Raw genomic sequence first — 27848 nt, 5'->3', positions numbered from 1 at the left:
AACGCTCTTCTTATTAATTGTTTTTAGTGAAGTGGTGACAGCAGAGAAAAATAATATTACAGGGAGTAAGAACATAATTGTACGAGCAAGACCCTTAATATATATATATATTTTTAATCAGAGTTAATGAGTTGGGGTTATTTATTTTGATTTAACTAGTACAATCCAATCTCAATTGTCGCTATCGGTGGTCGCCATTTGGCCACTATTACTGATTGCACCTTGTGTCCGTCTATTCCCGTCAGTGAGCTTCTTGCTACAACTGAACCGATGGGGTTTGACATATGCCTTCATGATTTGAGACGGTTCCCCGGCCTAGACACATTCAATAATTCTGTTACCAATGCATCTGCAATTCTGTGAGCAATGCTTCTGCAAGTCGGGCAGCCTGTATTAGGCCTCTTTGGAATTCTGTTAGTTGGCTCATTTGGAAACTCATATCTTGTTTTCAGACCTCTTGTATAGTGGATAAGAATCTAATATCTCTCGTTGTGAAGTTCAGGCTGAACTCTGTTTCATTATTTTACATTACTTTGTCCACCTTCTGCAGAACATAAGTCAAATACCAGCCAACATAATGTGAATGTGAAATTACTAAACATATTATAACAATGTGGTAAAGAATCGTTATTCTAAGTAAAATGTTAAAATGCCTAACGCTCTATTCGGAAATGCATCAAAGTTAAAGTGGGAATTTAGAAGTGGGATTCTTTAAATAATAGCAATTAGAATAGTTTTAATTACTGTGACTATAATTGTCAGGAAAGATGATCCTCCTGCGTTACAATGCACTGGCTAGCAATTGACTCCACTCACCAACACGCCCTTAATCCAACCAAACTTGACCACTCCTTTTGAATCAGCCGCCTCTTTGGCTGCGGCCTCCTCTGCTGGGGTAAGCTCATCACCATTGGCAAAGCCATCTTCAAATGGTTCCTGAAAGCACATGTACAAAGCAAAAGGTGAACCATACATATCACACACACGACAGGTGAAATGAATAACATTGCTCATCGCGTTCCAATGGAATCTGTCAAGGCGTGGGATATATTACACAGCAAGTGCCAAGTTGTTGAAGTTGATGTGTAGGAAGCAGGGAAAATGGGCAAGCATAAAGATCTGAGCGACTTTGACAAGGGCCAAATTGTGATGGCTGGACAACTAGGTAAGAGCACCTTCAAAACGGCAGGTCTGGTGGGGTGTTCCTGGTACGCAGTGGTTAGTACCTACCAAAAGTGGTCCAAGAAAGGACAGCCGGTGAACCGGCGACAGGGTCATGGGTGCCTAAGTCTCTGATGCGTGTGGGATAGGACCAGACAGTCTAGCCTGAAGAGCTACTGTAGCATAAACTGCCAAAATTAGCAGGTTGACCCGGGTGTCCTGTTCACATCAGAGCCGATAAAAACCTGTCTCCTTGCAGGGTCATTTGTGAAAGAAAGAACCCGGGTTTTTCTCCCCCCTTCTCTGATGAAAAATGCCAGATGTTAGCGGGTGTTACCAGGTTGTTGGCCACAGTGGGAAATGGGTATTGCAGGACTTAAAGGATCTGCTGGTAACGTCTTGGTGCCAGATACCACAGGACACCTTCAGAGGTCTTGCAAGTCCATGCCTCGATGGGTCAGAGCAGCTTTGGCGGTACTAGGAGGCCTACACAATATTAGGCAGGTGGTTTTAATGTTGTGGTGTGTACACACACACACACACACGCGCGCATATAATACACATATATACTATATGCATACAAGTCTTGTCTACAATGATACAATGTCTTTTGTTTACCTTTAATTAATTATCATTAATAATCATAATCATTAATACAATTATTAAATTAGACAAAATAAGCCATACATAAAAATAGAGTTCATAATATATTCAAAATGCATTATGTCATTCCTATCACCATCGGTAGAAAATACACCTTTCGACCCACACATTTATATGTAAAAATTCCAGAAAATATTGATAAAATACGATGATAAAATGAGCAGGCAAACTGATTGTAGTACAAACATACTAATCTTCCTGTGTTAGTTTCTACCTGTAACCTTGACAACATTAACTCAGACAGAGGCAGCCAGAAATAGGAGTCTTTCCTTGCATGCCTCCTTAATGTTAAACACAGGAAGCTTACCTCCCTCTGCAGAGACAATGATGTGACGTTAGTGGTCTCTTTACGGGGGCTCAAAGAGCACATCATTGTTTTTCTGATTTTACTGCCATACAAAGCCCTTCAAGTCAGGCTGGACACTGTATATCAATATTGCTATATGCTCCACGTTAAAGAGTTTATACTATGAAAAATCCCCAAAAAAGGTTTTTCTGTTATAGTTGTGATCATACAATTATTATTAAACCAGCCAAAGCCAAAGTCACTTTGGGGGGAGAGAGTTCACCCAGGCACCATCTTGGCACCCCACAACAGAATGACATTATGATATTCAAAAAAAATGTAATCCATGATCACGAGTGTATTTTCCAGATTGTATGAATAAAAAGATGTGGCGATTGACCAGTTTTGCTGGCATCATGCTGTTTGTGATGACATCTTTAATGTTGCAGATTTTCCAATTAAAAACCTAAGACGCAGAGACAAGGTTTTTGTTTTTTCCCCTCCTCCCCCCCCCCCCCCAGTATGGGGCTTTGGTGATTGACCACCCATGTAGAAAAGTATGACTGAACAAAATCTTTGTAGGAGAAACCCTGGACACATTGTTCCCTTATTAAGGCTTTTGTCCACACCCCCCTCGACATCCTTTGTAACTTTGTAAAAATAAAAAGAAAAGTTGAAGGGTGGGATCAGTGTCGAGGATCTCACAGATATGGTGACCTGACCAACTTGAAGGGGATACAATTTGCATAGACATTTTGTGTCGAGAACGTTAACATATTTAAAGCAGTGCCTGTAAAAGCTGATCCAAAGGTAGGTATTCTGGGTCCTAATTCACTCACAATCAAACATGCACACAAAATATTCTTGGCAGGCTATTAGCAGGAAACAGTCCAAGATTCAGTTCTAGTAACTAGTCGGACTCATAAAGTAAGTCATTTAGAACAGAACATGGGAATTAAAATAAAAGAACTAAAGTAAAAGACCTTTAAATGAAAGATTCTTGGGGCATCGCGCACACAATTTGATGTTGTTATTTGCCCTTGCGCGGTACTATGAGTCATATTCTGATCTCACTTAACTCAACATTTTTTTTCTGTAAGTCATTGTTCCTCAGGAAATTGCGAAAATGGTGCTAGAACAAAGGACTAAGAGTAGACAATCCAAAAAAAGATGACTTTTATGACTTCATCTTTTTGTCCCGTGTAGGCATTTCCACTCCATACAAAACATGCCAAGGAATACTATTCTTGATTTGAAGGATCAGGACCTCCTCTAGACTTAAGATGAAATCCTTTATTTATTGCCAATTTTCTAGGGAATGCAAAAATCGGCAGTATTGGTCAGTTGCAAGCAAGGAAAGAGGCTGCGGAATTCCACAATCATTTGCCACAGGTAAAAGGATATGGGGCCCATTTAATTTTATCTACACTCCGCAATAATGTTTTCTTCACCCTCTTTCAATGCATTTCTACAAAGATGAACATAATTCATAAACAATTTAATTGTTTATGAATACATTAAAAAAAAATATATATATATATATATATATATATATATATATATATATATAGTGACTTGGTCTTAATGTCCAAGGCCGCTTCTCAACTACACAACTTTCTCCGTGCTTCAACATGTTTAAATAATTCATACACAAATAAGTAACTTAGAAAATAAAATTAAGAAATGAATTCTATTCAATTAAGATCCGATGACTGGAGGCCATCGGAGTACACAGATCTCATTGTCATGTTCGTGGAACCATCTTACAAGATGAGTAGACTGGCCATCAAGGGATGCACATGGTCAACAACAACACAGCATTTAAACAATGCTCATTTGATATTAAGGAGCCTAATGTGTGCCAAGAAAACATTCCCCACAACATACACCACCACCAGCCTGAACCATTGGTACAAGGCAGAATGTGCCCATGGATTTGTGTGGTTTATGTCAGGTTCTGACTCTACTGGCACATTGCAGTAGAATTGGAGGTTTTTCCCCAATTTGGGAAGTTTTTCCAATTTTCTCACTTTCAGTTTTGGTAAGGATGTGCCCCCTGTGGCTTCACTTTCCTGATCTTAGCCGACATGAGTGGAACCCAGTGTGGCCTTCTGCTATAGCCCATCCACATCAAGGTTTTAGAAATGCTCTTCGGCACACCACTGTCCTTTCAGCTTTAACAAGTCCGGCCAGTCTCCTCCGACCTCTCGTTAATGTGTTTTCGGGGGCCACAGAAATGTAGTTCACTGGTTCTTTGTCGCACAGCTCTCTTACAAGCTTACAAAAGTGTCTTGCAAACTTACAAGACACTTTTGTGTGTGAAAACCCAGAGATGTGCAGTCTCTGAGAGACTCAATCCACCATGTCTATCACCCATAATTATTCCACAGTCAGTCACTTCGATCAGTGGTTATCAACCACGGACCGGTACTGGGCTGTGGAACATTTGGCACAAGGCCGTAGAGATTTAGAAGCCTGTTAAAACAAATAATATACTACATATATTTAGTAATTTCCATACAAATTACGACCAAACTTATTCAAATATATTATCTATTCTCTATAGGTTTTATTATGAAGTTTGGTCTGAACAACAACTGAACTTCTTGACCATGTCAGCATGCTTTTTTGCAACGAGTTGCAGATGATATTTGAATAACCAAACAGGTTACACTTTATTAGATGTAACTAGTAAAGTGGCCACTGCGTATATGTAGGAATATATACTCCTTCATCTCGGCGTCACATCTGCACAATGTTGTTCACTAACAGATGCAGGAGCATGTGGCTTTACAGTGGTCCGATTCTCAGTTTTCCACTTGCAATAAAGTCAATGCCATCCCCCAAGCCCTTTGTCCTGTTCTCAGACACCCAACCCTCCCTCAGCTCTCCTCCACACAAAGACCAATGGGCAATTTACCACATCTGAAAAGGTCTGTTGGTTCCCCACTGGTTCAAACTTTGGACACATTGACAATTTTCATCAATTCAAAATTACGGAAACCTCTTTATATAGTAGTTTAACATTTAAGATTGATGAAATGTCTTCAACAGAAAATAAATGGCACTGACATCTAGTCGAGTTGAAGTGTGAGGTAGTCCATTTTACAATTATATGGATCTACTATTTCAACCTACTGTTGTACATCTACTACAAGTAAAAACTTTAAAATAAAATGTTGTCACTTTCAGACCCAATTATATTCTTAATCAATAAGAAATAAAAGGCAGAAAAAGGGCAAGTCTCAGGCACTTTGCTTTTTCAATATTGTACCCAAAACTACTACGGTAGTTGTTTGATGTGCCCGGTTATAATATTACATTTGTAAAATAAAATGATAAAGCAGTGACAATTTGGTATCAATTTTGTAATTGAAGATGAACACAGATTTGTCATCCTCAATGCAACCATTTAGCCAAAAATAAATAAATGAACTGCTTGTGCATAATATGCTGCACCAAAGTTTTTCTGTGTCCTTCTGGAAAGCTGCATTTTACCACAGCTTTTTTGTACATCTGTAGAGCTACGGGTTTCCTAATTTTATTGGATATTTTCCCTATGTCATGAAGAAGTCATTTATTTCTATGGATGCCAAGCCCTTCCATGTTTTGTGTTGTATGAGTTTAAAAAATTTAAGTAAAGTTAAAATACTTCGAAAGCCATTGAAAAATGTATCCAGTGATTTGAGTGGTTGTTGGGACCAAGGGGAGCAGAACTCACAAGTGCTTGGTAGAATGTTTATTCGTCACACGGCGCGCGCACACACACACACACCAAAACACATGCACTCATGCGGTGACGGCGACCAACACACATGCTTCAAATGGTGGCCTGTGAAATGAGTTCTCTGCCTTCGACCCATCCTGGCTTGTCCTTTCCCCGGGGGGCAGCCAGGAGCAGTGGGCACCGTACAGCGATTACAAATGTTTATCCATCACTGGTCAGACGACGATGTTGTGCATGTTTTTGGTGGGGGTCCTTAATGATGTTACATGGAGGAAACCCCATGTTAGCACAGGGCGAACACACAGAAAGGCCTCTAATCAGGAGATCATCTGCTTCGGAGCACGGTGCCAACAGTGCTCCTGGTGGAAATCGAACCGAGGACCTTCTTGCTGTGAGGCAGCAGTGCAATACACTGTGCCACCATTTTCATATCATGATGACCAAACAACAAAAAGTCATGCAGCCGTGTAAAGCTGCGACCAATGATTACTTTTATCATCTGTATTATTTTTCAACCCCACAGCCTATGCAATAATCTGTACCTTAAAATAAATGAGACGGGACATGCTTATCACAAGTCTGAACCAAACAGACATCATAACTTAGATAACACATTTGTGAATTGATTCAATAATTTCTCCCTAGACATTGGAAATTTAACAAAATAACATAATCTTATGCACATTGTACAAAAAAACTGATGTCTCTTAAAGTAAGTACCTAAGGGGTACCTGACAATAAAACATTCCTATGAGCAGATGGATTGTCATGTAATACTGTGGAACAGTATTACATGACAGGCCGCAGACAACAGGAAATAAGATCATGAAGGTCATCGTGGTTTTTTCCTCTGGAGAAAAAATAAATTACACTGACATCAAAAGAGATGAACAGCGCATCTTATAAACAAAATATGTGTCTGGTCCAAATACAAAAGCACAAGTTTTGGCAAAGGTTAAACAGCTTCACATGTACAATTGGACCCTATCCCCAGCTATCCACATGATGTAGAAGAAAATGTGATTCACCAGACTGGGCGACCTTCTTCCAATGCTCCATGGCTCCAGTTCTTTTATTTTTTCATGCTTTGACAGTGATAGTGTGGGAAGAAAGGGGAGAGGGAGGATGACATGCAGCAAATGGCCACGTGCGGGAATTGAAGCCGGCAGCTGCAGTAAGGACTAAGCCTTGTATATAGTGTGCACTACCTGGTGAGCGACCGGGGCGCCACATGGTCCAGTTCTGACGCTCACATGCCCATTGTCGGCTGTTTTGGTGGTGGACAGGAGTCAGCATGGGCACTCTCATGGGCACTCTAATAAATCCCACCCATTGACAGGTGCCATTGGAACGAGAAGAGCATTATCCATTCATCCAGAGTTTTGTCTAATTATTTGGTTCAACAATGGCTAAATATAGCCACCCATAAGAGCATACAGAATCTAATTTTAATATTTTGTGCCTCATCCTTAATCCTTGAAGCAAACTTCAAATAAAAACGCTATATTATATTCCATGATTTTCAAAACATGGTCAAGACAGAGAGACAAAAATCCACGCCACTAACCTACATGCAACCAGTATTAGTAACCAGTATTAACCAGTAGTAACGTAGTCACTTAAGAATCCTTGTAAACAAATTTAAGAAAGAAAGAAAATATAACTAGAATAAAAAGTGTACCTTGTGTGTTAATAGCATTTCTTTAGTTGGAGTTTTGGTCTTAATTTGGTTCAAATTAACCAAGAAGCGAGCAAGCAGATGACTACTAAGACTTGATGTTGTAGTTGAAAGGAAAGGTTGCATCTCTAAGTCTTCAAACAGAATTTATAGGCTAGATAACATCAATGTATTTTTGTGGGTGGCTAGTAGTGAGACCGAAAGCTACCAGACAGGGTTGTAAAGTAGGAGAGAAAAAGGGCAGTTAAAACTACAGAGGCAAAACTGGAACAGCTGACATATGCAAGACTTGTCATATGCAAATTGTAATAATGTTTGAAAGAATTACGTAGTCAATTTTTGATCTGGACCTTATTTTTCAATTGCAGAATCAGTAATACCACTAATTTAATTTGATGTTTCGGATTTCAAAGAAATTGTATTGAGGTTGTTTTTAGGGATTCTGAATAATATTTTCATTTAAAATGAACTAGAAGTCTTTTTGGCAAAAAGCTGAAACATTTGTATACCTGCTATACAATTGGGAGCTATCATTTCCTTTGATGATTTTAGTATGCTTTTTCTAAGAAATGTTTAATCAAATTCAATAAATAACTAAAATGTATTTACTTAAAATGAAAATTGTATGTATATATATATATATATATATATATATATATATATATAAAGAATTTTATTTTAAGGGCAACCAGCCCCTGGAGAGAGAGATCATACCGGTAGAACAAATTACGCTCATTATACAATGACAATAACAAGTGACGCACATTTCAGCCCTCTCATACAGATGGTGTCAACTTCATGCCAAGTCTTGTGTACACATTACAGCTGCTGTTGGCCAATAGCCAAACCTGATGCTGAGACAAAACACCCTGCCATCTAATTTCCTAACTGTTTTTTCCTTCACTATAGTAAGAACATCAGAAATCTTGTGCTTTTCCTAACTTCCTACTTCTGTAAACATGGTGTAGCAAACAAAGAGGTTGGTTTAACCAGGCCCACTTAATAGTTGCTTTGCTGGGTCACCTCAACAGAGGCACCATTGTGCAAGTTGGCTGTACATCTACTTTAAGGAAAGGAGGTAGATGGTGCTACTGCTGCAGCGCAAACTGTTTATTCACAATGTAATTTTCCCCATGCAGTATACTGTAGCACAGCCATACCTTTTTAATCAAAAATCTGTTTAAATTAACTTGCTTTCTTTAAATAATCTGTTTAATAACATAAGTCTTAATGCAAATCGATTTGCAAAACTACAGTGAAACAAATAAAAAACATGATCAAAATCTCATTGTATAATCTACGAGTTGCCACCCAATGACTGAAGTTGTTGTGGAAACTTGAAAACAGCCCAACATTTTATACAACTAATCTTAAACGCTGTATTAAAAACAGGAGTTTATTTAGTTCAGAGCCTGCTGTAAATTTGAAAATAACTTTATAGGCAACATGATAAAGAAAGGGGGCTTTGGTTACTCGTAACTTTTTCCCCATCCACCCCCTTTTATTGCCTGTCAATTCCTGTGGAAGCCATGGTGCGATGGAGCCCATCACAGATTTTACTTTACGTCAGTCTTAAAGTTCCATGTCGCGACTTATTTGGACTCATATGGACCCGAATGGAAATTAACATATGAGACAATTCACAGTAGATTCAAGTTCTCCTGTTTAGCTTTAACTGTTGAGAAGCAGGTCAAGCTGAATTTTGCAGACTGGAGCCTGTCCACAGTTATATGGTTCAGGCAAGAGAACAATTACAATAATGAAGACACGATGAAATAAAAGCATCCTCCATTACTAAACAAAATAAATAAACGTGAATATAATTTTCCTAGAAATGGAAAGGAAACATGACTGCATTCATTGTCTAGTATGTTGCTCCAGATTTAAGTTGGAGTCGAAGATAACACCAAGGTTTTTTGGAGGTAGGCTTAATGTCTTCACTTATACCCCTTTCCCACTGCGCCAAAAAGCTGGTAACACCCGCTAACAACCGGCATTAGTGGAAAAGGTAACACCCGAATCTCAGTCATGAGTCAAATCCCTGTAATAGACACTTTTTTTTTTTCCTTTTTTAATATATAAATTGGCGCCGATGTTTACACGACACCTGGGTCGACCCGTTACTTTTTGCCCCTTTACCGGCCTTATGAGACGCGCATGGAAGTGCCAAACGTTGGCGTAAAGACAGGAATAGCCGTGTACCATGAGATCATTTCATATCCGATTTACAATCCAAAGTCAGAAGTTAATGACTATTTTCCCCGCATGGGGGACCATGAAATGTGTGAGTGTGGTGATTGCACAGTGGGGGGCGCAGCCAGGCTCCGAGCGGCTAGAGCACTGGCCACGGCCGGTCTCCTAACCGGAGGAGCGTCTCCGCTACCCCCGCCGAAGGACCAGTACACACACAGTAAGTGCACAAGTGAAAAGTAAATTAACTGCACTTACGGTTTGATGTAGTTGGTCGTTTGATGTAGGCTAGGGCGATCATGCAAAATTTGCCGATTCTTTTGGGAAAGGGGGCTGCGTCAGTATAGAACATAACGGGGCAAATGCGGTCTACCCATTACAGAAGTGGAGGATTTATTATTTACAAGTAAAGTATTTCCATAAAACAATGATAATTATCACCATATTTTTTTCCCCGCTCGATGTCAAAATAAAATAGACTTGATCATTTAGAAGAAAAAAAAAAAAATACACAGATCTGTTCATTTCCGTGTTCGGCAAGTTGCATCGGAAACCCAATCACTTTGGACGATCTAAAGTTGACTTTTCGCCTCTAACCAATCCCGTTTGTCAATATAGAAATAAGGTCAGACTCCTCCCCCGTGGACAGATTGCGCTTGTAAACACAGTACACAAGAAACGGAGACAGAGCGCAGCGTCCAGAACTCTCAGGAGAAGCAGAACTATTATGCGTCATTGACAACAAGGACACATACATCCATAGCTTGACGTTAAGTTTGGACATTTAAGTTCCGACATGAAGCAGACAGCAAATATCCATTATGTCAAATAAGTCGACAAGACGTGCAACACCACAAACTTAATTTTTTATTGGGTCACACTTGCCATATTTATTTTGACTTGAATCAAAAAAAATTTCAAGTGAAATGATAATTAAAGCAGTTGCGCTTGTTACTTATTGTTCATGAACGGAAATTTAGATTTTAAAATTGCAATATGCGCAAGATTTATTTAATAAAACATTTTTTGAAAGTGTTAATAAAAAAAAATACTAGGCATGGGCAGATTTACGATTAAATAACCTATCCAGTCATTTGATCTTTAGATATATTTTCCTAGTCTCTTACTGGTATGGAAAATGAAAGACAAACCTAACTCAGAGAATTGTAGCAGAGTTTTTTCTGTTTCTCCTCCAGACAGTGGTGTGCGGCTCCTATGTCTGTCTTTTTATTTTAGATTTATTTTTGTTTGTTTCCTGCATGTATGAAACAATTTATTTATTTTTTAAAACAACTGATTTAAGGGACTGTCCTGCTCCGTACAGTTCCAAAAAAACTGTGTGTCCCGACTGTCGAAACAGTGGAGACACGTCTCCCAGTTACTTTCCATCGCTATAAGACTTAATTTAGCAAAAACTAAACATTTGTGTAAATACTTTACTTTTAAATAATAAATGCTCCACTTCTGGAACAGGGAGACCCCATTTTCCACGTTACATTCTATGCACATCCGCACATACAAACCCCCGCCCCACGATAAAATCGCAGATCGCTGCCCCCAGCAATCCCTGATTGGAAATTTGCACGACTGCCCAAGCCTACTCTGACCGGCACGAGACAGTGGGGATACACAGTTGGTTTTTTTTGTAACGGGACGGAACAGTCCCTTAACTCAGTTGTGTTTATATTTGTTTCTTACAAGTAGGGAAAAAAAATGAAAATAAATAGATAAGATAAAAAAAAACCCACAGGAAAACCTGCATGGTAGTGCATTTGCGCATAAATAGACGGGGGGGGTCTCACAAAATTTATTACACATATGCATATGTGTTTTTATTTGTGTGCTATGTCCACATACATCCTCTCTGTGCACGCAAGCGAATGAGCTGCGTGCACTGCTGGTGCAATTGGTGATCGATGGAGACGATTGCCAAATGACAGGTGAAGACAACAACTCTTGTGATCCCACGCTACTTCACAATGTCAAACTCCGTCTTTTGTTATGTTTTGACTGAGGGATCCCTCAAAGAGGCAGAAATTTCTTATTGTACCTTTAACATTCATCTGAGTTTTCAATAAAATATTAATAGTAAGCTGCATTTTTATAGCTACATGCATTACTAAAATTCTTATATACATCATCATAGTACATCACCATAGCAACACAGTCATGTTTTCTACATATCGTTTTCTATTGGTGTAAACTACAGAGACGATACAGCTGGCCAATGTTCTTTCACTGTAACTTTGTGCATTGCTTAACATGTTTATCCACAATAGAGCCTAATACTAAACAATCTAGGAAAATAATTGAATTCCGATTTTTTTTAGACTAATTTGTGATTATGATTTAGTATGCATTTTTTTTTTTCAAATTCATTATCTTCAGTATTATTCACTAAATACAAGCAATAAATCATTCTATGGTATGACCAACACAAAAATGGACAGTCAACATATAAACTGCTCTTTCCTGTAGGTCAGGCCCACATGTTATGATGAAATTAGATGAATTTATATGAATAACATATCTTTACCTATTGAATTGTAATCAAAGCCTTCAATCACAATAGAATATTGACTCATTCATTTAACTTCAAGTTTTGTAATTGTTTTGATCTGAAAATAAACATTCAAAAGTATGCCATGTTTCAGCAGAAATGTATTATTCATTCTGCTGTGTTTCTTTATGTATGCATCTATGTATGTATGTATGTATCCACGGTAGGTTGACTATACTGTAGGCCGCGATCTGCTCCATGTTTGCTCAAACAAAAACGTAAATGTATTTTTTAGTTTCCGTAATTGAATGAAACAAAAAGTCCCAAGCCCCGCCACCATATCTTGCAGTGCTCCATTCTGCTACGGACACTGTGGTGAAAGTCAGAACGAACTTTTAAATGAGGCCTTGTAGATCTAATGAGTGAAGATTCAGCAATTGGATTGCTTATTTCTCGCCTCAAATCTGATTAAACACAGATTTTAGTGTACTGATAAGGTGAATTCAGTGAAGGTTTACAGAAAAATACAACGGAATCCAGAGAAAAGCTTAAATCCCATTTTGTCATAGAACTCAGAGCTTGTGCTTAAACCATCGGCTCACAGAACTCAGGGGGGTGGCTCCCCCCCATAGAAACTGCTTGTTTTCAGACAGGTTGGACTGGATGCATGTTAGAATAGCTCAATGCATAATCTGAACGGTATTTAAATCAAAAAACATAACAGGTCTTCTTTAACAAGTTTTGTTTTGGGTTGTTTTTTTTTGGGGGGGAGTGCATCTAACATTTTCATGCTTGTCTGAATCTCCAAACTAGTGATGTGGGAGGAAGCATCAATATTAAAACACAATCTGTTTCTGCTTCACAGCTTAGCACTGAATAAATCTGCCCTGTCAGTGTTTCCCATCTGGCTGGTCAATATTGCCCTGCAGTTGCTGTTGTCTGGTCAAGGGCCCAGTAGGGTGACAGTACAGAGCATGGCTCCCTGGCCTTAACCTTGCAATTATACAATCCTGTGACTAGTTATGTCTCTGCTCGTGTGTCATAAGAGATTTATTTCCACAGAACACCAATGGTTTGTTTTGCAAAGACTTGTAAATTCAGTCTTTAATTTAACAGTCCCCACAGTAAACTGGTTGACTCATGGATGGCTATGTAACAGGGCAACAATCAATTGGCACAGTGGAATTTCCATTCCATAATTCGATCCTGGTGCTGCCATAAAGAGGAAAGGCTTTTCAAATGTTGACATGCTACAGCGGAAACGCTGGGGTCACTGTGCCCTTCAAAATACCGCAGAACGAAATTTATATGTGATGCAAAAAGTGAGCTCCTAGTACTGCTTCTGTGGAACTCAAGTCTGCATATTATAATAGTAATTAAATCATGTTGTCTGTCAGTTAATCACTATATCTTGTTAACCAGAGTAATTTTTGGTGACGAAATGATCTGCAAGTCCTATTAGACTTTCATTGTTCAGATCTAATATGTCCAGAGTGCAGCAGACAAAGGACCCCCTTTTAAGAAAACAACCTTGAAAATATACCAGGCCAACTTTTCATCAGAAACATATTGATGCCTGGATATAGGAACCGCTTGTTACCTGCTTAGGTAATTAAGAGGCCATGAAGGGATATTGCCTTTTACAATTTTGAATTCAGCATACAACTTAAGATGTTGTAACCATTGGCATAGCTATATTTGAGGAAGAAGGAGTGAAATTACCCAAGCCTTTCACAACAACATAAGCACAAATAACTTAGATTAGACTTGATTAAAACAACTTAGTCGAGTTGAGGTTTCTCATTTTGTTTTCCACCATGTGGCTGGCTCATTGTCGTCATCTTAAAGTGAACTGCTAATGGAAATTGTGGTTGTCAGTAATGAGTCCAATAAAATTACGAGTCAAGTGGATAGCCATAAAAAAACTCCTATTGGGCATTCCCACAAGAAATAAACTACACAAAGAAAGAAACCTTTATATGACTTAGAAATACAACCGAGCTAAATGTCAAAAGCGCCCCTCGCTCATGTGTCACAAGTTGCTTGTATCATTACCATTTTCTGAGAGAACTCACACTGAAAAGTTATCATGACATGAAACATTGCCATGGCCTTCCATTGGTTCTCTTAGAATTTTCCAAAATCTTTACCAAAGTGATAACAGATTCACTTTCAAAACTGTACCTTACCGAAGCAAATGATGTGGCATAATGAGATGGAAAAAACCTGTTTGTCAAACAACAAAATGAAGGTCATGTGAAGGAATGCGGAAAGGCAACAATATATTCTGTGTCAATATCTTCTACATTTGTTTCTGCAGACCCTTACATTGCATGGACATCATCCCAGATCTTATTCTCAAACAAAACTGCCCTGAGCAACCGGAAAGGCGGTGGCGTACTTTCAGTTTATCTGCACTGAAGGTCATTTTGGCTCCAGGAGGTTTGCGTTGCCAAACCAGTATTGGAAACATCGGGCTCGCCTCAGAAATCAGGACACAGGGTTTGCATAAAGATTTGAACGCAAAGGAGTTGGTAGCTAAAAAGTCAAGCACTTCTGCTGGGTGTGGCTACTTTCGATATAAAAGTGAAGGAGTTGGAGGAAGGAGTGAAGGAGTAAAACTAGATGGAAAACTTTTGTAATAAACTTCCACCATACAAAGTAATTAAATAAGTAGTGTCAGCACCTCTGACTCTCTGCAACACTTGCATAGATATTGAAAGTTTTGGCAAGCATTACAACATATTCTTGTTTACATATATTAATTTAGGCGACACCTTTTGTCCAAAGCAACTTACATGAGGCTAGAAACAAAGCATACCTTGACCATACTTATTTCAGTAACCCTTTAAGTTCAAGATAGATGTAAGGAATCCGAAAGATTCAGATGATCTGATTATTGCATATGGTCATCGCAATATACGGCACATTTATATAAACGTGGAATCACTGCTTTGGGCGGGTGGAGCTATGGGTTAGACGTCTAACAGCCTTTGGACCAATCAGTCTTCAGAAAAGTGTTTAGTCCGAGACAGCGAACTTTTTTTAAATGAGTGACATACGTTCCATGTAACAGTGAGGATTATTTAACATATATCCGATTGGAAGCCAGGACATGTGACTTGTTACTTTTCGCAGTTGTAATGGAAGAACAACTCTTTGGAGTGTCGCATTATAAAAATAAACAAACGACATCGCTTGGCATCTCGCCGCGTTTCACGCTGTTCCCCATGAAGATCAAGCCTTTCTGTCCACACGGCCAGGTATGAAATCATAGCCCGGATAGGAAAACATCCACCGATAGAAGGTTGTTGACCGTCGCCGAAGCTGACACTCTCGGTTATGTCACCCTGACTGTGTTGAACCCGAGTGACTTAAAGATACAACTCGAACCAAAAACATCCGCTTTAGATGTAATCCCGAAGAGAGTGATTCGACTCATGTTCCGACCAGAGAAGAAAACTTTCATGTATCAAATGAACACTGCTATAGCAGAGACTATCCGGTCGTTTTATATTACACGATATAGTCGTGTAATATAAAAGTCGTGTATAGAGTATTACATTTTGTGGTCATGGCGATGAAACACGTTACAGATCAACGAGCATCGCGATGCTGGAATTTTGGAAATGTGAGCAGCCTCACCACAGCCAGGCGTAGCTAGAAAAGGGTCTCTCTATATCTGGTACTCAAGGGGCACTTACCTGTTAAAAAAAAACCTCCAGCATAAATCGAGATTATAAAAGACAAAATAGGCAATGTTGCAACGTTAAAAATGGTTCTAGTGCTTAATGAGGAGTGCTACCACGCCGGGAGTAACCCAGTGGGGTTTCCGTGCGTTACCGCGTGTGTCGAGCTCACCTTGTCCAACTCGTCGTGCAGCTCCGACAGGGTGGGTCTGATCAGTTTCTCCCCCAGTGGCGCGGCCGTCTGCCGGTAGAAATCTATGTTGGGCACGGCGTCGATGGTGTTGTGCCCAAAGGTCCTCAAGTAATAGGTGTGGGTGTGCGTGTCGTAGTGACAGTGAAGCTGCCCCCCCGTCGAGGAATGCAGACTAGTCTCGCTCATCACTGTGTCCCCGTTCTGGAGACCCTCTGCCGGCGCGGCATCCGGGGAGCAACCGGCGCTGCTCGGATCTGCGAAGTTCACCACCCGGAATCGGCCTTTGGCTTCCTCTCCGCCGGCACCCGGGTCCGAGCCGTCGGACGCGGCGGTGGCCTTGTCGCCGGTCGGGATGGTGGATGCGTCGGAGCTCGGGGACTTGTCGGCGGCGGCGCCGGCCGCCTCGGTCACAAGGTCCACTTGAAACCTGCTCTGGCTGGGCGTCGGACCGGCGGGCTTCAATCCCGCGTCCACGGCGAGCCCGTCGCTTTCCGACGCGCTGCTCCCCTCTTGGGCGGGAGGCGTGGAGGATGACATGATCCCGGCGAAGCCAGCAGCGTGCGAACGCCGATAGAAAAGTCACTATTTACAATACTTCTACTCGCCCGTTCGAGGCACCAGCTCTAGCTGGGTGGTCCAGGACTTCACACAGTGTACAACTAGCTCAGCGACTACACGGTTGGGGCGACATGTGCTGTCGAAAACCTCCCCAAAGAGCCGAGTCGGACCCGCGGACGGACGGAACCCAAGTGTAGCCTGCTAGCTTCCTCGCCCTGCGCTCTCGCTACACACACACACACACACACACACACACACTCACAAACACACACACACTAGCGTTCACCCCCGCCGCCGGCTAACGCTAGTCCCCGAGAAAACAAAAGCTTCGAAAGCCCCCCCTGGTTGAAATTGTGTTCACGTCACACTGCGTGCAAGCGAACCGAGTCTCGCAACCCCTCTCTCTCTCTCTCGCCCTCCCTCGCTTCGCGCCGGCCGCCCTTCCCGTCCCGTCCCTTCCCTTCCCTTCCCTTCCCTTCTCTTCTCTTGTTCTCTTTCTATCGTTCTCTCCGGCTCAGGACGCGCTGTTGCCGCAGCTCCTCCTCGGCTCCGAATGTTTCTCCCGCGGCTAATATACGGCGCTGGCCTCGCGTGGAGGTTGGGCTCACGTCGGCGAGGCCGAGGTCTCGCGAGACGTCGTCGCGCCCTTTATGGGGGGGGCGGGGGGGGGGGCGTCGCCTTCGAGCTGCGCCAACGAAACTTGCGTCCGGACGCGGAGGCCGAGCAGCCGCCTCCCGCGTTAAGGGGGAACGCAGTCAAAAACCACAGCCGCGTTTCTGTTTCTGTTCGCGTTTCTGAGCGGCGTTTCTGTTCGGAGAGGAAAATCAAATCAAAACCTGCCTGGGGTCAAGTCAAAGCATGTTCCCACATTTCCCCACATTTGGTAGAATAAGCCGTCGCGCTGCGCCGCTCATTTGATCACACCAACGGCGAACTCTGCAGGTTTGATCGCGTCTGTCGCCTATTGGTAAATGGAGTCTTGTTCAGACAACACCTCAATGAATATAATCAGATAGCTTTGTTGTTGTCGTCGTTGTTGTTGTTGTCGTCGTTGTTGTTGTTGTCGTCGTTGTTGTTGTTGTTGTTGTTGTTGTTGCAATTGTTGTTGATCTTTTAATGTACGCTGCCTCTTTGCTTTGTAACTTATTTTATTTCCCAAGATACAATTCAGATGATTTGGACATGATTAGGAATTAACCGGAACCAAACCGCATTTTTTGTGTCTTCTTCCATGTAAAATAATACACGTTTTGGAGATTTCTTGTTGTTTGATTGTTTGTTTGTTTTTCTGATCAGAATTTTTTAAAAATAATAAAAATAAAAAAAAGCATGACAGCATTGGCGGTTTGGCGGTTGCTACGGGTTGCCATGGACTCCCGGTCGCCATTTTCAGAGGATCACCTCCATTCAGTTCGATAAAGCAACAGCTGAAGCATACAACATGTACAAAAATGGAGAAAGGGAGGGCGATTTCACACAAGATGGTGGCAGGATCTTCTTTGGCAGTTTTTCCACCCAACGAGACTTCAAAGCCATCTCTCAACTCAAACACGCCGACCGACATTCACAGTCAATGTGAGTGTCGGCGTGGGATTCACATTCCCTACAGATCAATTTAAGGTTCCCTAAAGAATCAAAACCTGGAACATCGCTGTTAAGAAATCCAACATGTACACAACACAGGGTTTTCCTTCGCCGTTCTCCCCTAATCCGGTTTATGCTGCTTTTCTTTCACAGGACCCTCATTACCGCTAAAACCAAGGCCAATGTGACAATACTTCCTTTTGTTGAGACAGTCATTATCTGCCGGGCTTTCTGGCTCTCACGCGTGCTGTTCGACTGGGCACGGCACTCGTTTCACCACGTCTTCTTCGTCACTGCCATTTCTTCTTTATTCTCTGTCCTGGTTGTCACGTCACCAGGCTGTTGGCCAATTCACGTTGTTATGAAATGTTCTTTCCACTGTTGCTTTTTTAATGGTACAAAGCCATTTTTTCCCCCCAGAGATTTTTTGTTATGATGCATTACAGAACACTTATTCAGATGTGACATTCAAAAAATATCATACACTAACACTCGATGAATAACAGACCAAAAATACCAAAAAAAAACCTAAAGTTATACAACTTTGTTTTTGTTGATCGGTTTTGTTTTTTGTACAGTAAATACCAAGGGACGGACATCGACCACAACGACAGACATCTGAAAACCACAGACATCCAAAAACAAACAACAAAAAATAAACAAACGAAACAGACATGCAACGTGGGTAAAATCCACCTCTGTGATTTATATAAATAAAGCATAAATATACCATAAATAAAGTTCTACTGAACAATATAACAAAAGTCATACATACATACATATATATATACATATATATATATGTATATATATATATATACTAAAGTTATGTAATTAATTGTGTTAACTATTTGGAGATGTTTTTCACAGAGAGATGGTTGTTTGGGGTCTTAACAAAGGAAAGACTCTCTGGTCAGGCCTCAGTGAAGTTGATGCCTCCTGGCGGATTGGATGGGGGGGCGAGTACAAAGGGTCCCACAATTACGCCCTTCTCTCTGGAGCCACGGACACCTGGAAAAAAAAAAGCCACGTGGGGTCGGAGCCTTTCTTGTGGCTGAGAAAGAGATCGGCCCCTTGTAACGCGAGAGGGCAGGGTCAGGTTGGGGCGATCTGGATTTTGGGTGGGGGGGGGTTGATAATGATCCCTCGAAGAAAACTTTAAAAAAAATACAAAATAAAATTGAGAAATCAACTCTTCCAAACAATAATTTCTATATGCCGTAGTCTGTCTTTTAACGCCAGAGTCTGGCTCGACAAAACGGGAAGGAACAGTTCGCCAGAGTGGGTGCAGAAAGGACAAACCGAGGGAAATGCAGTTAATAGGCTTTCAACCGTGTTACCACTTGTACCATAAGTTCATCTTTCTGGTTCACAGTTTACTTCAGTTATTGTATGGGAACGTATATTCGATTTCTCAACATGGCCCTTTTTTTTTTCTCTGCCTTTTTCATCTTTTAAATCTATTTTAAATTGCTTGTCTGTTATTTTGAGGTCATAAATCATTAGGTTTAGTGTATATTGCCCTATTTTTATTGTCTACAAATCTTCCCATATATTGCCATTTTTTTGATATTTATTGTATTGCTTGATTTTTATTATAATTATTTTTATTATCTATCTGTCTATCCATCAATCTATTCATCTATCTATCTATATGTTAATAGAGCCTAATCCAACTAATAATAAACATTCTTTCATTTTGAAAATATCCTATCTATTCCTTTTTCTAATTCGAAAAAGGGAATATCTTTCAGACGGCCCCCTAAAACAACACTGACTTTCCACCTACAGCCAATGACAGACATAATAAAGATGATAACATTTGCAATATTCATTTATCACATAGATTACGAACTTCTCACGTATATTATATCTGTCGTTGGCTGTAGGAGGAAAGTCAGTGGTCCAGCTCGACGTGGCTGTGAGCTGCTATGACAACTCGTCTTAAGAGATGGCGCGAGCCCAGCGGAACGGGTTGAGAAGCTCTCGCTCTCGTCTAACAGTCCAGAACACCTCGACGCGGGACGCGAGACGCTCCGGAAGCTGCCGGCCCATTAGAGGATCAGCTCTCTGTGTCGGAGCCACTTATCAGAAGATGGAAGCGCTGATTTCCCACAATGGAAACCAGCGCCAGGATGCACTTCGCCAGACTCCCTTGCTCGTAGCTGTGAGCTCTCCATCCTTCCATTCCGAAACAGAGCGGACCGAAGCAGGGACGACACGGCAGGGACGTCCTCCTGCTAATGGACGACTCTACGTCTGTTCCGCCTGCATTCCCTGGCTTGCCATGAGACGGGGTTGCCGTCGTGACTTTGCCCAGTGTTTGTTTTAAGTCGATTCTGTTCCTTGCTGTCATCCCCCTCTCCCTGGTGTGTGTAGTCTTGTGTTTCCACTTGTCGTGCTACCTCCCTGTGCTCTCTCTCTCTGTCTCTCTCTCTGTTAGTGAACGAAGTGTGTTTGTTGTTTTGTTTGCAACTGTGAACCAGAGAAAATGTTCAAATAAAGGTGCTTTAAAAAACAGAAAATCTCTCTGTCTCTCTCTTTCTCTCTTTCTCTCTGTCTCTCTGTCTCTCTCTTTCTCTCTGTCTCTCTCTCTCTCTGTCTCTCTCTTTCTCGTTTGTTGTATTGTCTGTAACTGTGACCTAGAGAAATTGTTAAAATAAAGATGCTTTAAAAATCAAAAAAAAAATCTCTATCTCTCTGTCTCTCTCTTTCTCTCTGTCTCTCTCTCTGTCTCTCTCTTTCTCTCTGTCTCTCTCTCTCTGCTTCCTCCAGGTCATGTGTTCCCTTGTTTGTCTCCGTCTTCCCTCCTTGTCTCTCTGTCTCTCTGTCTCACTCTCTCTCTTTCTCTCTGTCTCTCTCTTTCTCTCTGTCTCTCTCTCTCTGTGCTTCCTCCAGGTCCTGTGTTCCCTTGTTTGTCTCCCTGTGTTCTCTCTCTCTCTCTGTTTCTCTCTCTCTCTCTCTGTTTCTCTCTCTCTCTCTGTCTCTCTCTATGTCTCTGTCTCTCTTTTTCTCTGTTGTATTGTCTGTAACTGTGAACTAGAGAAATTGTTAAAATAAAGATGCTTTAAAAATCAAAAAAAAAATCTCTCTGTCGCTCTCTCTCTCTCTCTCTGTCTCTCCGTCTCTCTCTGCTTCCTCCAGGTCATGTGTTCCCTTGTTTGTCTCCCTATGTTCTCTCGCTCTCTCGCTCTCTTCTCTCTGTCTCTCTGTATGTGTGTGTGTCTCTCTCTCTCTGCTTCCTCCACGTCCTGTGTTCCCTTGTTTGTCTCCCTGTGTTCTCGCTCTGTCTCTCACGCTCTCTGTGTCGCTCCCTCTTTTTCTCTGTCTCTCTATCTCTGCTTCCTTCCGGTCATGTGTTCCCTTGTTTGTCTGCCTGTGTTCTCTCTCTCTCTCTCTCTCTCTCTCTCTCTCTCTCTCTGAGGTAAACGGTACAAGGGAGGCAGTCCGGGCTACAAGGGGAGCCGTCCTCATAGTGAACAGCCGTCTCAAACCTGGTGAAGACACCAACAGATCCTTGCCCACCTAGTTGCCTCTGAAGAGGGATGTCTGTGCTCTGTACTGACGTCTCTCTTGCTTGTGCTTGATTCTTGAATTTGAATTTTTGCGGATTTTTTGGCTCCCGTCGAATCAAGCTTCTGTGACATGACTTACTGAAAATAAAGGAACCTTAAAAGTCAAAAGTCTCTCTCTCTCTCTCTCTCTCTCTCTCTCTCTCTCTCTCTCTATCTATCCATCTCTTCCTGTCTATCTATCTCTCTCTTCCTGTCTATCTATCTCTCTCTTCCTGTCTATCTATCTATCTATCTATCTATCTATCCCTCCATCTCTCTCTCTCTCTCTCTCTCTCTCTCTCTCTCTCTCTCTCTCTCTCTCTCTCTCTCTCTCCTGTCCAGCAGATGTCCTCTGTGTTTTTTTCCCCCCCTCGGCTGTGTCTCTCGTCATTCCTCCGGTGTATTTACTTTGTCTTCCCCAGTGGGTCCCGCTCGGTGGATGATAAATTCCCCGTGTGCGGCGTTGCCTGCATGCCCCGCCATGTTGTGAAGCTGTTTTTTTAATAAAAAGGTACGTTTGTTTGAGCATTTCCTGCCCGAGTCTCCGTGCGTCCGGCGCCGGGGTTCGCCAGACAGCAAAGCACGACAGCTGCGCCCTTTTCAATTTCTGCAGGAATCCGAAAGCCTGCCTGCTCCGAGTTCAAAGGGAGAAAATTGGGTTAACTGCTTAGAACTCAGGAATCCGGCCGACCCGAAGAGGAGCCGCCGTACTTCACAAACCCGTTCCAGGCCAAGGTTTGACCATCGCACCGTCCATGGAGCGTCGAAATAGGGTGAATGCACGGATCCAACGAAGAATATCAAACGAAACAGGTTGGAAGCAAACCTTAATGGCGGATATAATGGGACGCTACAAGAGGGGGAGGTGCCTTTGTCCCGCCAACATGGCGAGCCAGTTTAAGGTCCTGAATGCAACTTCACATTTGATGGATGGGACTTGAAGCAAAACTCTCAATCAGCAAAATAGTAGATATAAGATTCAAGATTCAAGGGGTTAATTCGTCACATACATAGACATACTTTCATACACATATGCAGTGAAATGTCTCTGCAACGCAACCGGAGATCATGCACAATAGTTACTAAACCAAAAATAACAGCTAACCTAATTCCTACCTAACTAACGGAAACGAACTGATCCCTAAAACGTAATGCAGTTAGTGAATAGAATAATATGAATAAAATAAAATAAAATAAAAAATAAGACTAAGTGGGGGTACAAAATAATACAATAATAACATAATAATGACAATAATAATAATAATAATAAACAAATACAATAGTAGACTATTATGTCTATCATCCGAGCCAGCTGATTTCACTCGTTGGTTAGTCGCTAATTGGCAAGCTAACATGGTTGGCTCAAAAGCCCAAGTTTTACTTTCCGAACCCAAATGTTCCTGTTTTCCGATTGATTGTTAAAGAGAAATCGCCAACTCACAAATGTCCCGATGATTTGTCTCGATGGCCCGAACACTTATCCATGCGCACCATACGAAGGAGGAATAACATAGGGTGCAAAACGTAAATCTTTACTGCTGGGTGACTCAATTTGATATTAGCGCTGTCTCCGAGAATGGCAACGTACACCAAACTAGTATGTAATAATTTTTAGTAAAGTAGGTGTAAACTAGTAGTAATATAAGTGCTCGCCTGCTAACGTTTGCCGGGCACGAGTACGCACATGTAACATGTAACACACTTTTTTCAGAAGTGACGGCTGTTTGAGTCTTTTTTGCGTTATGCGGGCGGCGTTCGGGCGTCTGGCTGATACAGCACGTCTCTTTTTATCAAGCGTCTCAGCGTAGCAAATGACTCCTAAGTGGCTGAAAAAACAGCTCCACTGCTCCTTTCATTCGCGAGCCATAAAAACGCCCGTCGATAATATCCCCGAGAGCGAAAAGCACTCATGGTTGAGGGGATGGAGGAGGCTGAGATTGATGCGGATGGGGCAGTGGAGGGGGTGGGGGGAGGTTGTGAAAGGCGTTTGACGGCGCTGATATGATGAAAATAGAGTGATTAACTCGAAGCGACGTTCTTTATGCACTTCGTTCGGCGAGTCCGTGGTTCCATCCGGGAGGTGAATGTCACCGGGAACCAGAGTGCTCGTGACCGCGCTTGTCGCTAAAATGCACAAAAGAGTAAATATTTCCCTGGCAGTGGACGGCGATGGAGGCATTAACAATACAAGGCTTTGTGAATGTCACACGGGTGCTTTTGGGTGCAGAATAAATTGAAGATAAGACTGGGCGATTAGAGACGGAGGCAGTGGCGGACAAGGTTGTGTTATTAGTATAGTACCGGCTATTTCTAATGCAGAGTTGCAAGAGAGACGTTTTATCATTTATAAAGATAAAATAAAACAGCCCGGGACCCTGGTGGGATACCTTCACTCATCCATTTGACTTTTGGGGTGTCCCAGGTCATAATGCTTATCAAAATGAGTATCTACACCGATCAGCCACAACATTAAAACCACTGACGGGTGAAGTGAATAACATTGCTCTTCTCGTTCCAATGGCACCTGTCAAGGGGTGGGATATACTAGGCAGCAAGTGAACAGTCAGTTCTTGAAATTGATGTGGAAGCAGGAAAAATGGTCAAACATAAGTATCTGAGCGACTTTGACAAAGGGACCCGAGCACTCTTCATATCCTGCAAATTATTGAAAACACAAATTCTTCAGCAACCATAAAATATTTCTGATATATATATATATATATATATTTTTTTTTAGCTTTTATTATTCTGATGATATTATTAATTTATTGTGAATTGTAATAGTTCCACTGATGATTGCACAATTTTAAGAAAGCATTATCATTATTTTTTTTTATGAAATGCTGAAGAAAACGATTTTATTTGATTTGAAGGATTCCACCCTCCACCAGCAGCGCTTCACCTCAGTGAACAGTAATGGGAGAAATGTGACATCGAGTCGGAGCCCTCTGGGTTATTTTTGTTGTGGCCTCTTATAAATAGACAAGTGTTTTCGTGAGCCAGCATACATGTAAGCTTATATACATGTATACATACATGCGTATATGTACACATACACACATATATAATATACTGTATACCACAGAGTTGGTAACAATTATAAAAACAAAACCTTCTTCTCAGAGTATTTGACTTTTATTCTAACCCAAAATCAAACAAATATATGCCAAGTATTTCATCCTCATCTAAATCAATTTACCAAATGTTACCTAATTTCTCTTTAATTCTGTTACAAAGCCACTTTCCAATCCACAATGTGTCATTTTACCCTGCCCTCACTCATGAAAACTCATATTTTGTAAGAGTACTTATATTATATTTTTTTATCACTTAGAACTAGTCAAGGGCCACGACTGGATTTATTACTGGATAATAATCGCTCTCGGTTGGATTGGTGGTGGTGAGCTCACGTGTCAGGTAACTTTGGTTTGTTTTGGCCATATTCCTGTCATTACTCTTAACAGGCGCCAGGACTTTTGCTCTGGAAACTGTCGGAGCTGAACTGATCCACATTCAAAACTTCCACCAAAGTTGACATTTTTGTCCTTTAAATCTTATGTATAGTATTGTAAACCGATTTTCAAAGTTAACTAAAGAAAAATCTGTCTGTCTGTCTGTGTGTGTGTGTGTGTCTCTCTCTCTCTCTCTTCCTTTCAATCCATCTCTCTATCTGTTTATATGTGAATTATGATGTGCAGAATATGCATCGTAATAGATATGTAGATATGTGTACATATATAGATATGTAGAATATTCGGGATAATTCAAATGATCTTCAGACTACTGGAGAGTAATGTTGCCTATCGCGAGCTGCGAGTCCCTCCACTGTGTTTTCTCATTGAGACGCACTTCATACAGCCAAGCGTTTACACTCACTTTTCCAAGCCGTGTTGCTAAACACAGAACAGGTGGGTTGCCATCACAGCGAGGATGCAGGTGAAAATATTTGGAGTGATGCAGCGGTCCTGAGCCGCTGTGCGAAAAATCCTATGACATGCATTTGGAGATGGCTGTGATGCTTAACATTACAAAATAAAATAAAAAATAAAAAAACAATAACAACAACAACAGAAAACACAAACAACAAATATATCAAAAACAAAAATGTCGATATAACCTATGTGTACTCATTGTGAGTCACAGTGAGCGAAAATCTTCTGCTATAAATGGCGTAAGGTCAAGGGAAGGTCTGCGGAAGCCTTTTGAATGGATGTAAAATGAGGATATTGGTTAATGTGTGAGAAGAAACGTCATTGAATCTGTTGAATAATGGAGTCATCATATTCTATGCTATATACTTAGGATATAGCATAGGATAGAATAGACTCATAAACTATACATATTTATAACTTTATTTGTTTAGCATAATTCACACAGGAGATGCTTCACAAAATAATTAAATGAAATATAAATATAAATATAAAATATACATTTAAATATAAATATATAAATGTAAAAATAAAATACATATAGATAAAGAAAAACATTGAAAAGATAAAAAAAGAAATACAGTAAGAAAAAAAAAGACAACCATTAATACATTAACATTAACCTTTGACATGCCTACCATTCATCTTGGCACTGTGGAGAACTGACTTAGCATATTAAACCACCAGCACACACTCGCCTATTAACATCGAAAAAGACAGAAAGAAACTGAGACAAAGGTGTTGTTCCTCACAACAAACCCAACCCATTGCTTCAGATAATTACACAACAATATGACGCAAATGGTTTTGAAAGCTGTGCAAAGAGCTGGCAACCACAGAGGCACCCACTCGCTCACTCACACAGAGGCAGAATGAAGGCTCTGCTGGACTTATTTGGCCAGTGTAAGCTCACAACCCTTGTTGTGAGCCTACACACAGCCGAGGCACACAAGCCTTTCGTTTAGACTCGATGCATGAAGTGATGGGATCAGCCCATGAACCTTGAATTACAGTCAACAGTGTGGACATCAATATTGATGGTGCACCGAAAAAGCCTTGTTGTTCTACTGTTTATATGTAAAGGCTAGGTCCACCATGCCCCTAGAGCCATTTCCACCCGCAGTTTCAACAACACTGGGCCATATGTCAAAAAAGGGAAGGTTGCATATTACAGTACACTCATAGAATTCAACCCATTAAAAATATTTACATTATGTTGATATGATGATGGTTTCCAAGTATATTTTCATATAGGAATTTGTCATGGTGAGAATTGGTGAATTTCTCCGGAATGAAAAAAGCTTACGGCGCTGAAAAATAAATAAAAATAAAACGAAATAAATAATAATTAATATGTTATAATAATTATAAAATAAGAACAGTTAAAAAAAAAAAAAAAAAGCCAAATATACACAAATATCAGCAAAAAAACCCCACAAATAATAATAAATATATTTAAAAAATGCACAGGGTAAATTAATGGCATAGGTTTATAAGCGCAACGTTACAAATTATAACTATGTATTAAACTAAGTAATTACAGAGTCTGCAGCGTAATCACGGTGCTATTTCAATTTCAACGTAGTGCAGCACAATGGTTTAAGAGATGGACATGGACCAGCAGCTAAGTTTCTTGATCTGTAGGAGCTTTGTCAATGCTGTGTCTACAGTTACAAGATAAGATGGTACTTTAGTGTCAGCTCATGTTGTAGCCTATACAGCGGCTACCCAACGGGCCTCATGTTGTCACAAGTGGCTACTTAGACTTTTGTTTATTTTTTTTTAAACTATCTTGCTTAATCTTAATCCACTGGTGGACTCACGATTATTGTTGCACGTACCTACAATTCACCATCTTCACAAGTGTTAAGTGCGTATTGTGAGGGACTAGAGAGGACTTCCTGTGAACGATGAACGAGGGTCAGTAGAGTCGGTTCGGATCTGGAGTTGTGTGGAATTCTCGCACTCATCATTTTTGTAAGTTTCTGTCAAGAATCAATTACCTTTTGCTGGAATGCAAAATGTAAATCAGTCACATTCAAAATGAATGAAGCCAAATGCCTCGGACTTTAATGCAGTTATCTTATCATTATTATTTTACTTATTATTTTCATTTTATTATTATTTCACACAAGC

At 40.9% G+C, this 27848-nt stretch overlaps 1 protein-coding gene across 1 annotated transcript in view; it reads right to left on the bottom strand.

The window, feature by feature from the left end:
• The window catches only part of slc12a2 (solute carrier family 12 member 2), a 48799-nt gene extending 31758 nt beyond the window's left edge, over positions 1–17041 (bottom strand). The window contains exons 1-2 of the mRNA XM_080017859.1: positions 16067–17041; positions 817–936 (exon numbers count right to left, since the gene is read on the bottom strand). Of these exons, the coding sequence (XP_079873985.1) occupies positions 817–936; positions 16067–16624 (678 nt within the window). The 5' untranslated portion in view covers positions 16625–17041. The remainder of the gene's footprint in view (positions 1–816; positions 937–16066) is intronic.
• Positions 17042–27848: the final 10807 nt, after the last annotated feature.

Source organism: Zeus faber (genome assembly GCF_960531495.2).
Source record: "Zeus faber genome assembly, chromosome: 17".
Classification (NCBI taxonomy): domain Eukaryota; kingdom Metazoa; phylum Chordata; class Actinopteri; order Zeiformes; family Zeidae; genus Zeus; species Zeus faber.
The sequence above is the reverse complement of the archived record's forward strand: the minus strand, read 5'-3'. Positions and strand labels throughout refer to the sequence as shown.